This window comes from Paramormyrops kingsleyae, chromosome 24, assembly GCF_048594095.1.
Source record: "Paramormyrops kingsleyae isolate MSU_618 chromosome 24, PKINGS_0.4, whole genome shotgun sequence".
NCBI classification, from domain to species: Eukaryota; Metazoa; Chordata; class Actinopteri; order Osteoglossiformes; family Mormyridae; genus Paramormyrops; species Paramormyrops kingsleyae.
The window spans coordinates 11,658,118-11,670,591 of NC_132820.1; the positions used below are offsets into that span (position 1 = coordinate 11,658,118).

Consider the following 12,474-nt stretch of genomic DNA (forward strand, 5'->3'; position numbering starts at 1 on the left):
AACTGTTAATAGGCAGAGCCACCATATGTGATGCTGTGCTCTTCACAGAGGAATGAAACTCTACACTTTCTGCTTCTACCTGGCTCACTGGTTATGTCACATAACACAGTCGCGTCTCCTCTAAACTGTAACCTTGACAGAAATATTCAGCTCAGGACACATCTGCTAAGCTGGAGCTTATCAATGTCGTGAAATGCCCACCAAGAGAAGCCCCGTCACTTCTTATTAGTGTTTTCTGCGGGCACCAGCTGTTCCATCAGGTCGGACGCCAGTGTGGACGACCTTGATTCCTGCTGACTTTTCTCTGGGTTTTTATGCTTTTTCCTGTATTTGGTTGCCTGATATTTAATACGCCTGGTCTCCTGATAGGTATTCTTCATTAACGGTTCATTTATTTGCTAGTCACTCCTATCCTGAGCAGCGTCGTGATCTAGAGCAGCGGTCACTCGAGGCTGCCAGGTCTCGTGACCCGGAAAGCCACCGGATTTGCCCACTAATGACTCATACTGGGAACAGGACCCAGAAGTCTGGAGATTCAAGATGCTGTCTGAATATTGAACTGGACAACCAGCCTAGATCTGGCTGAAAAATCAGACATCCTAAATGGATTACCTACATGTCTGCTGAACATTACATGTGTCTGTGTATTATGTGTCCATAATCAGGGGTGAACTGATATGGAGATCAGAACCTGTTTTTGTCCTGAATCAGATCCCACCTTCTCTCAGCTAGCAATAGATTTGCAGTCCCTGGTGTTACAGGGCATCTAAAAGATGAGTCTCTTTGTGCACCTCATACCCAATTTTTTACGACTTTTGCCAATAAAATCATTTATATTCAACGATCCACAGAATGATAACTTTTCGTGTGTAACATCCTTATTTGGTCAAGATTTTAACATTTTGTGGTTTTTTTTTTAACACCATGACTCCGCCCCCTCAGACAGAGGACCTGATAGAGCAGCATTTGGTGTCATGCGTGTATTTAAAATAGTCACAGAGGCCCTAGACATACTGCCGAGAAAAACTGTTGTGGAAGAGTTGGATGAAAACATTAGGCAAACGAGTGCAGGCCATGACCTTTACCCTCCTAGCCTGTCCAGCCACGATCAAACAGATCTCAACCAAAAAATATAATCCTGCCTTTAAAGCTTATGGTAGGACGTCAGGTGGCCCCTAACTAAAGAGGTTGTCTGTAAGCTGTCGCCATGGTAAGATGTAGGTCAGCCGCTTATGTTAACCTTGCAACTGAGACTGATGGACGGAACTGAATTAAGACGTTATCCTTGTTGGCCTGTCATGTGTTTCATCCTCAGAACAAGGCCTAAATTAACCTGTGTTTTTGCTCCTCAGAAATCCCTGTTCGTTTTAAATTGGCACATTAGTTGTACATTAGATTAGTAATTAAGTAATTAAGCTAATTGAGGTACTAATGAAGACTCGGAGAGCTTTGTCGTTTGTCGTTAAACCTTTGTGTCCTCAGGCTGGTTTCATTCTACTTTTCCCCTCGAGTGCAGGACACAGAGCCGCACACGGCAAACTTTTAACTCGAAGGACTTTTCTGTGTCCTTGAAGGTGACGGTTACGCTCTGTGCTTTCGGACGCGCCCGCCTCGGGGGGGGGTGTGAGCACCGCAAGGCACGGGTTGTGACACAGACCCCAGTGCCGGGGGGTTAGTTGTTTGTACGCGAGAGTCTGGACAGCAGGGGGTGGGTGGAGATGTTAAGATGGAGAATCCCTTCAGAAAGCAGGCCCCCTTTGTGAAGCAGATCCTGTTGATCTCCTGTTTTCTTCGGGTTTCGTTTCTATCTTGTCAAAATTCCAGCTTCTTTGATGCATGTGGAGTCACAGCGTGCAGAGCCGCGGCTCTAATATTTCATCTTCTGCTTCCTCTTGTTCTAGGTCCTCCTCTGCCCCTGGAGGGTGTCAGAATAGACAGAGAGGGTGTCATTCATCTGACAGAGCCCCCCCGCCCCCCCCCGACGCTGTCACGGGACGTATCAAGACGGCCTGGATGATCATCTAACCGCTGCTGAAAGAAGAGGGCTTGGAGTGAAGACCACCCTCCCTGCCTCCAAGGATGGAGAAGGCGTGCCCCTGAGAGTCGTGACCCACACCTGACTTCTTCCGCCGTTCTGTCTGGGATAAGACACGCACCCCGCTCCCCGTGACCGGCGGCCCACCCTGAAGGCCGGACAGGTTTCGCCTGTGAGCTGGTGTGATTTTTCTAAGCCCCGCCTGACGGCTCGAGCGATCCTGACGTCGAACATGACTCATGGGGGGGAGCCTGGCTCAGAGACGCACCAGGATTCAGCTGTTCTAACGTATCTGGAAGGTTTACTGATGCATCAGGTGGCTGGCCGGCCGAGCGGTGCCGTGGCTGCGCAAAGGCCTGAGGGCAGGCCTGGCGGCCAGGATCAGGCCGACGGGGCGGCCAGGGCCCCGCCACCCCCCCATAGCCCCGCCCAGCAGGATAAGAGGCCATCTCCCGGGGGGCCTCCGCGGCACTTCAAGAAGGCCCGGCTGCTCCGGTCTGAGGCCTGGAGGGAACCGGAAGGTCAAGCACTGCGGGTTCCCACCGGGGGCACCAATGAGCAGGGTATGGCCCCCAGGGGTGGGGCGGCAGACAGCTCCGCTCAGGGGGAGAGCACTTTGCTGGCCTCGCTGTTGCAGTCCTTTGGCTCACGGCTTCATGGCGCTGCCGTTACACAGCAGGTCACGCGGGACCTGAAAGAATCGGAGCCCAAGCAGGACCTGAAGGAGCCGGAGCTTAAAGAGCCGGAATCAAAACAGCCAGATGCCAAGCATCAGGAGCCTCAGGCGAACAAGGAGGACCCCCGCTGCTGTGGGACAGCGTCTGGTCGCCTGAAGAGTCTGATGAGGAGGAGCCGAACACAGAACCATGGCGATGTGCCTTACCGCCGGCGGACAGCCCATGAGAGTCCGCCGCAGGACACCCCGCGCCTCCCCAGCTCTGACTCCTGCGCCACGCGCCTGAAAGCTGTGGCTGGTCTGGCAAAGGTCCGGTCCAGCCCAGCATCCTCGCCCAGGCCGAGTGTGGCCTGTAGTCAGCTGGCCCTGCTGCTGTCCAGCGAGGCGCACCTCCAGCAGTACTCCCGGGAGCAGGCCATGAAGGCCCAGCTGTCCAGCCGGGCGGCCAGTGAGCGGCTCGCCGCCATGGCCACTCAGAAGGATAAGCACGGGCAGCCTCGGCTGACCCCAGATGCCGTAAGCTCCTTAAATGCCCAACACAGAACACACCCTCATCTGCCCCTAGACTCCCATAAACAAAATCCATCCCCGGTTCCAGGACAGAGCCGGCTTCATGGCTCTCCCCAGAATTCCCTCACTGCCCGAGACAAGCGTCCTCTGAGCAAGCATAGTGCCAGGCCCTCGCAGACCTGCAGCAGCTTGCTTTTGCTTCTTCTGAACAACCACAACAGCAGCAATGGCCACCCAGAGAGAGAAGACAGCACCCTTCCTGTCCAAAGATCCCCACTGCCGTCAGATGGAGAGTTTTCCAACCAGGAGAATGGCCACGCTAAGGAGAACAGTGACGCAGAGAGCTCCTACTCCTGCTGTTCTCCTATCGACCTCTCTGTCAAGAGCAGGAGCACTGGGCCTGTGCTTGGCTCATCCTCTTCCTCCTCTCTGGACAAGCTCACAGAGTCCTTGATAAAGAAGTGGAAGCCGGAGACGCCGGGGTCAGAGACGGAGGAGCTTAAAATGAGGCGAGAGGTGAAATCCCCACAGAAAGTCACGCTCCTGCAATTACTGCAGGATCATAAGAATGCAGAGCGGCCAAGCAGAATCACAGAGCATCCTTCAGAGTTTCAGCGTGACGTAATTCCTAAGCTCAGCAACGTGCCTAAAGGACGGTTTACGCCAACGACTCTCAGCGAGCGGTCGGTGACACAGAGTCCTGCCAATGGGATGCCTGATAAGAACTTTCAGTCCTCGTCCACATTTCCCAGTGGGCAAGACTCCAGTGGCGCTGTCTCTCCATACCGCCTTTATGCTTCTCCTCATATTCAGTCTACCCCCCTGGACTTGTGTAAGTCCAAGTCCCACCCAAGCGAAAGTGTCCAAGAGCCCGCTTTTAGTGCCAGTAAACTTCTGCAGAACTTAGCGCAGTGCGGAGTGCAGAATGCTGCCCCTTCACCACCACATGGCGCTCCTATGCCCCCCAGTAAAAGGTTGTGTAGGGGACTGGAAATCAAAGCGGATAAGACTCTACCGGAAAGACTTCCTGCGCCAGTTCAGCAGAACCAGTCCCCCATGTTAGATGGGCCCCAGGAGAACCATAGACCTCACATGCGGGGCCTGTCTTCGCCTGTGTCAGAGATCGAGAATCTTCTTGAGAGGAGAACGGTCTTACAGCTTCTCCTAGGAAACAGCACCAGCAAAGACAAACCAGGCAGCAAGGTTAGCAGAGAGTTTTTGACAGATTCTTATGAAAAGCAGTCTGAAAAAGTCACTACCTGTGATCGCTTCAATGGACCTTCCCCGGATGTAAAGATCAAAGTTGAGCCAGAAGATGAAGGTCAACTATCTGATGATGCTAGAGGGGTTGAGAGGTCCTGTAATGAGAATGCCAGGCGTTGCCTAGACTCTGTTCCGCCGCAGGACGTCAAATCCGAGCCAGCTCCTACCGAGACTGTCCCCAAGGATGGTCTCCTCAGCCAGCTCTTAAAACAGCAGCCAAGAAACCACCAAGCAAATGCACAAGCAGATGTCAGTGTGGGGAATGCAAACGAGGAGCGGCAGGAGCATCAAGGACTTGTAATCCCTAAGAAACGGAGGATCTGCTTGGAGTTGGAGAGTCGCTTGAGCAACGATCCCACCCAAATGTCAGCGGGCAAAGCCACCCAAAAAGGTACTGCTGCCACGGGTGACCGCCCGGCTTCTAGGATGCCAGAGTGGAGTAGCGTCAGACAGACGAAAAACCCGCAGCTAGCTGATCTTCCTGCCAGTTGTCTTGGTAGCGAATCCCCACCAAAAGGTGGGCGGACCTTCAATGTGTTGAAGCAGCTGCTGCTCTCGGACAACTGCCTGAGGGACTTAGCTCAGCCTGGGGGCACCTCCAGCCCCCCCGCCTTGTTGACCCACTGCAAGACCAATGGGAGTATGTCACTGGGTCTTTCTCACGATTCTAGCAGCTCAAAGTGGAACCTTGGTGTGCCGGGGCTGGGACCTTCTGAACTCAAAGGAACAATTCTTGATTCACCTTGGGGCTACCCAGGTGCACGCCAGGAAAAAACAAACCCTGTTCCCTTTAACAAAGAGAGCGAGGGACCCATTCAGGGGGTGATTAGCAGGAAAGATAAACAGGACTCGGACTTTGACTCCCCAAGACTTACAAAGTCTAACCCCATCTTGTACTACATGCTTCAGAAGGGCAATGCTCATCTCGCGAGAGAGGTACGAGACCTCGGGGCAGAGGAGCATCATGAGGTTCAGGTAAAGGATGAATCTGAGGTGGATGTGAAAGACTATGACCACAAACTGAACTTAAAATGTCACCTGAAGCCACACGACGAACAGCGAGGAGAAGAAGGCGGGCAGCTCAATGGGTCTCTGGAGAAATGCTGACTCTTCAGCACAAGGGCATGCGATTTAACTACTCGGGACTTGAAGGTCCCGGTGTCTTTGGGTTTTGTAATGCGTTTGCTTTGCTTACTAGTTTTGTTTAAGCATGTTTAAGATGGGAGTATGTTTGGGTCAGTTAAGTGCATCGCAAATGCGACTAACAGAATTAACACAAACCTGAATGATTGTTTTGTTTGTAGTATTTTAACCTATTTATAATCTGCATCTTGGTTCCTGTTTTGAAAACCAGAGATGTCTGGTGGGGTTAAAATGAAAAGATTTATGCACAAAATAAAATAATTATGGGAAAACTCACCCACACTAGATGAGTTCAGAAACATCCACGCAGAGGCTTTGAAATGATCCTAGCCTTATGAGGTTATTTGTAAAAGGGCCCCTACATCACATTGTACTTTTCTGAGCCTGTTAATACTTTGAAAAGACCGAAAAGTCAGTGCTACTTCAGTCAGTCCAGTCTTTATCCCCTCATGTTCATCCAGGGATTTACTCTACAAATAGGTTCTGTGCAGATACTGGAAATTAAATATTCTCTGAAACCTCGGGAATTTGAGAGTAACCTGGGGAAGTAGGATCTAACGTCAAATCAGGGATACGCTAATGCTACCCAGCCTCGTCGTTCACCTTAGCAGCTCACAAAAAGACACGTATCACCGATACACGCTCTGAGAGCCTTTTCTGCAGAAGGATCCATGTGGGTCTTTGTCTGAACAGAGAGGGTCTCTAAATGTTGGTATTTAGCAGAGCTAGGTGTCAGCTAAAGGTCAGTCCACGAAGAAGCAGCCAGTTCCCGTACACAGAGCTTCATTTGGGCCTTCACGTTGGAGATTTATCTTATGGTGTTGTGAGTTTTCCCCACAGTTACGGGAGAGATTTATGTTTCGATGTCGTGATGAGCTGGTCTTAGAAGATGTTATGTACGGCTTTCGTTGATACTTCGGTGATGTTTTTTTGCTGTGTATATTGAAATTCAGCAGTGCCAAATCTTGAAAAATGTAACGTTAATGTATTTGTGAGGAAGAGATATGGGGATTGAGATGTGAGTTGTTGGGTCGTATCATAGCAGAACTGCTTTTAGGTCCATTTTCGACAGAAAACATCAAATCAATGTCAGGCCTGAGATTAGAGAATGCCTGTTTCTGGGAAAATAGGGAAATACAAATATACCATCACCACCTGGTATGGTTAGATGTCTAATATCTTGTTACGTCCGGAAGGTTCTGCGAAGATGTGAAACTGATTAAGGCTGGGACCACTTCTGAAGAGCGGACCCCTGTACTGGGCTCATGGGCTTGGGACTGGAGTGGAGAGCAGCAGCTCGACCAGAACCTTCTCTTTATTCCTGAGCAAATGCTTTAATTATATATGTTATATATGCTTAACTTATATACGTTTCGCCAATATGCACAGCAGGATGATTCACAGAAGCAGTTTGCCCTACTAACAAGTATCACAGCAGGATTAATCCTAACGTTAATCCTGAGTCTGAACCCTTAACCTATTAGCTACGAGGTCCGTTTGTACGAGGTCCGTTTGTAAAGGCACTAGGCGACCGCCTGCCCTGGCTGTGATTACTGTTTATCGGATCAGTGTTTTTCCAGTGTAGAATCGAAGAAGCATGTTGATCAGACTGTCCTGTCATGAACATGACATTTTAAAAGATTTCAGTGTGACATATGTATATTTTTTCAGTATTAATGTACATGTCCTCTATTTACAGTCGATGTTTCGATGAGTGGTTTAAAACGTATGTAAATAGGTCTTTCGTTAAAAAAAAACAAAACTATTTTGTACCGTTCACAAAAAAAAAAAAGACGACATACCGATTTTCAATTCTGAAAACGAATGTAAATTCTGTGTCATAATGTACATAACAAGAAAGAGGTGGAAATGCTTATTTTGCATGTGTCTCTGTTGTAAGTTTATGATAATCCTTGTTCTGGGGTGGGGGGAAAAAAGTCTGGTGCTCCACAGTGGGGCCTGTTGCATGTACATGCATGTAGGTTCGATGAAGAAAACAGCACTGAATGTGGGAATATATAAAAAAGTAACAAAGTCTTAAGCAGCCTTCATTCCCATCAATGGCCATCGCCAGCAGTGGGTGAATCTACAGGCCAGTACGGAAAGCGCGTCACATGTGCTGTTGCTGTTGTCCAGACCAGACCTGTCTCTCCGCCCGGTTGACTTCTGCCCTTCATCTCCCGGGGGGGCGGCCTCAGACAGACGTTAAACCGTCCGACTTTTCTGCGGCATCCCCATGCACATTACCTGTATCCTGTATTCTTTTCTTTATGTTCTCATTTGTTGGTGTTTACCTGCACAGATTTTAAATAAAGTAATGAAATGCACAATTTGAAAATGGCCTGACCTGCCTGCTTTAGTTCGTCGTCACAAAATTGTCATATGTATTATTGTTATTCTGATACTATGTTAAACCTGATCAGACCTTTATAGTCTCTCTCTCTATCTCGGACCCGGAGGCAGTCTAAGTGCCCCCCCCCCCCAAAAAAAAAGAAAAAAAAACGTGTCTGGCAAGGAGCTCATAGGGAGCAGAACCATAGACCGACTGTGGTTCCCCAAAGACCGGATTGGGAAACACTGCTCTAACTGTAGAAACTACCTGTCCAGCATGAGATTCTGATGCACGGGCTGAATAGAGACTTCCTTTGTCTTCTTTCCCAGGGGTCGGGGGGGGGGGGGCGGGGGTTCCATCGAAAGATCCTCTCCTGGGCGCGGTGGGTGGGCGCTCTGGGGCAGGGAGCACGACCCAAGCCTGGCCCAGGAACAGCAGCTGTCCTGCATTCCTTCGAAAGCTTTAAGCTGCGACCTTAATTCCCACCGGCTGCGGTGATCTGAGGGGGGTGGGGGGGCTTTCACAGTCATTATATCGGCGTGTCGTTGCGGGAAATGTGAGGGTAAACATTCTCAAAAAAAGCAAAAAACAACAAAACAGTAAAAACACAGGTACAGATGCACACATCGTACTGGGATTAAGATGTTTCTGCAATCAGTTTAACTGGTACAATCCTTTCTCTCAAAGCCATTAAATGCGTATCAATGGCATTGGATAACTATATGTAACATTAGCCACTAAAAGTTAAGCATAAAGCTGCTTCCGGGGAAGATGCAGCACTGCAGGGATGCTTGACCCAGGACCTCAAGGAGACCCTGGTGATCAGGTTTCAGCTCAACTCCTTTTCTTAATTCCCTTTCTTAGCGTTATTAAATAAATGCAAAGCATTTAACCTCTGGGGTGCTTCCTGTCAGTCAACTGCCAATTAAGTAGCAGCATTTAACTAATATTTCAGAAATATTCTGAATATTACTGAAATACTACATGAAATACCCATCTGAAAGCTGATTGGCCCTTGGAGTGCCCCCTCCCGTGTCCAGTGCTGCATTAATGAGTTCAGGGGCCCCTAGGCTACACTTTCCGTATGCCTCTCTTCTGCCCCCACTTCCCGAAACAATACATTTAACTATAAAACCATTGAATATTGGTACTGTAACTATAAAACAATTTGCACAAAGTAAAAGAGAGTGTGACGCTCTATCAAACGACAACAATCGCGTCATAAGAAAAACAACCGGCAAGCTTTTACAAGTTATATGTAGCAGCCATAAGCACACCAGAAAATACACGACGACATAAAACGAGCACCAAAAAGGAGATGCATTTAAGAAATGGGGCCTGTACTACGACGCGGGGTTACTGGCTTACCGGGGTAACTTGTCAGATTTAAGGTAGTCTGGACAAAATGTAAGTGAACGAATATGAAGTCCATTTAAACTGTGGTACCTTAAATCCGACAAGTTACCCCGATAAGCCAGTAACCCCGCTTCGTAGTACAGGCCACTGGTCTCCCCATTCGGTTTTAACCAATCACCAACTCGCAATCAAACGACCAATAAAAGATCATTAAAAAAATTGTAATAAAATAATATTAGACAGCCAATAGGGCCCCCCGATCACTCTGGGCCCCTAGGCTGTACCCTATGTTAGCCTATTCATTAGCCCACTCTGTCCCTGTCACTCACTGACTTAAAACATCATTTGTTAATGATAAAATTAGCCTCTCTGCATGAATTATGGCACCTCTTATACACCCCATACCTTAAAAAATTCTAGAATCGCCACTGATCATTTAACAAAACTGCAGAAGTGTAGCGGAAACCCGCAGAATGACTTCTCACAATATGTAACAGCTATTTAGCATCTCGTGCGTTTCTCAAGGAAAAAGGACGCTGGCGGCAGAGAGAGTCAAGCAGAGATGGCTCTGCGAGCGGTCTGTGGAGAGCTGAGCCCGCGTCCTCCACTTCATCCTGCCGGTTGGCATGGAAACTGGGTTTTTTCTGTACATCTTAACGTGGTTACCGGCAAAAATGTAGGCAGCGTTTTGCTAAACCCCACCGGACTATATCAGATAATCTTTAAAGGTAAAAGCATGGCAGCGCTGTGGAACCCAAAAGTGCGGGTCACCCATAATCTGGTATCACGCGCCCACGGACTGGCCATGGGGAGGCGCTGTTACACAAAGCCTGGTTCAGGTGGCTAGGAGGCTCAGATAATTAAAGCTGGATGAGTCTTTAAGCTTCACAGTTGACCTGGGATGCCTCAGATCTCCTCTCCGCCTGGGCCGTGAGTAAAGATGGATACTGCGGGCCTACCAAAAAAGGTTGATGTTCTCCGGTGACCCACTTCCGAAAGACTAGCTCAGCACTATGTCATTGGTCGCTGTCCAGCGATCATTTCCTGCCTGTGTCCAAATTCAAGGGCTGCATCCTACAAAGGACGGCGTCCATGATGGTGTAACCTACAAAGGTCTGCACAATGACTCTTAGGATATGTTGGGCATCTCTTGACTGCATTTCCAGGAGCCTTCGAAGTGGGACAGCCTTGTCACACCTCTGTGATACATTTGGTCTTCGAAGGCAGCCTTAGAAGGATGCGGCCCCTGAATTTGGACACAGTCCCTGATTTTTCTGTTTCTGGATTGTTCCCGCTGATTTGGATTTCCCTTCTAAAAGTTACTCAAGTAACCATGGAGCTTTTGTTATGTCATCAATGCTGGAAACGGAATAAATTTGATCTGCCTGCCTGATGGGTTTTTCTAAGTCCTTTCTAAGTCCATTCCTGTACTTGTGCGGTTTCTGGTTGAAACCAAACACATGTTACTCATGTGATTCATGTGTCCGCCTAGTGCAGTGGTCTTCACTGCTTGGCCTGCGGGACACTGCTAGTGCAGTGGTCTTCACTGCTTGGCCTGCGGGACACTGGCGGCCTCCAGAGGCCTGTGTGGCAGCCTGTAACCAAATTAAAAAATAAGCATATCGTTCTGACCATCAGTTTTATTATTATTATTATTTTTTTAATCTAGATGCAACACAACTTCCCCAATAATGTGCAGCTATGTAGTTAACTAACAATCGAGTGAGGCAGCATCAAGATGACTTCTGGCTAGCCAGCTGTACACTGGTAAGCGTGGCAGTGAATAACACTGCTCCAGTGTGTGTGTTTCCTGGATCACAGCAGCCCTGATTGGATAAATAGTTGCCAAAAACTGATTGACACCCCAGGGTGAGTATCTTGATTTAATGTCATCATAAAGTAATATGAAGGATTATTCATAAAGGCTCATTTTCATGACCCCCCCCCCACCACCCTCCCCTTCGGTTCCAGTTGACCGTTAGCGACCGCCCGGTAAACAAAACCGGGCCTGTGTGGACCGGGGTAACGTGAGCTGGCAGCACTGTGAGCCCCTCCCCCATTCACTCACTCACTCACTCACACGCACGCGATCCGGCCCCCGCTTTGATCATCTGAAGCTCAGCCTTCCTCTAAACTCCATGTAACCTTTCGTCTTTGCGGTCATGAATATTTAAGCTCAAACCTCCAGGTTTCATCTCCCACGGCTGCAGAGACGAGGAGGAGGGCAGCGCCGGGGAACGAGTCACAGGCCCTAACCGATGGCCCAAGAATGAGCAGGGAGGCCTGACAGAGAAAGCAGGTCCTCGTGATAAATAAAAAGTAAACAAAACGCTTGATCAAGCTACAAAAACATCTGCCTGAAGTCCAGCCTCAGCCTCTAGCCCTAAAACTGCCTAAAAACCCACTTTTTTGGGGCTGTTTATTCACCCGTCACTGCCAACTCCTCACGCTGACATGAGGTCGCATTCTAACCCGACCTGAAACGAACAGAGTTTTGGTTTTCAGCCACAGACCTCAGCCTGCGCAGGTGTGTTTGCCGGGATACCAACCCCGTCCCCGAACATACGAGGAGAGGCACGCTTTGCACAAACGAAAGCTGCGTGACACTTATCGACACCCTGGATCTTTATCGCAGTCTTCTTCAAAGTCGCTTCGCTCGTTTGGGCTCTGGGATCGACGTCAGAGCGTGACCATCCTCCCACACTGGGGATTTTCACAATGACAAACCCATCCCTGGTGTCACTTCAGGGCAAACCTTTCGCAAGAGTCTCCACATTCGATGCGGTTTCGCATGTCGGCGACCAACGTGCACGACGTTGGATGTGTTAACGAGGCCGGGGGGGGGGGAGGGGAGCGCTTCAGAAAATGCGTGCTGGGTAACTGTGGCTGCCCTCTTCGAAGTGGGCCGTTCTGTCGGGCGGGGGCCACTTTCGGCCATTATGTACAATCGGCTGAGTAAGCAGCCTGGCTTTTTTAGGAACCAGACGCTGAAGGTCACTGATGAGGAACACATGCGGGGAAACAGCCCCGTTCAGGGTCCTGAAACCATCAAAGCGTAAAGCGGGTCAAGCAACCGGATCAGAGCTCCGTTTTATATATTTATTTCTTTTTCTGGCACCTTCTGTATTTCTCTGGAGTCTCTGCGTCTCTGGGTATTGC

At 49.2% G+C, this 12,474-nt stretch overlaps 1 protein-coding gene across 2 annotated transcripts in view; it reads left to right on the top strand.

The window, feature by feature from the left end:
• LOC111860889 (nuclear receptor-interacting protein 1-like) overlaps window positions 1-7,965 on the top strand; it is a 31,560-nt gene extending 23,595 nt beyond the window's left edge. For both annotated transcript variants that reach the window (XM_023845035.2, XM_023845033.2), the window contains one exon: window positions 1,902-7,965. In XM_023845035.2, coding sequence (XP_023700803.1) covers window positions 2,268-5,591 — 3,324 coding nt within the window. In that variant the 5' untranslated portion in view covers window positions 1,902-2,267 and the 3' untranslated portion in view covers window positions 5,592-7,965. The remainder of the gene's footprint in view (window positions 1-1,901) is intronic.
• The last annotated feature ends 4,509 nt before the right edge of the window (window positions 7,966-12,474 follow it).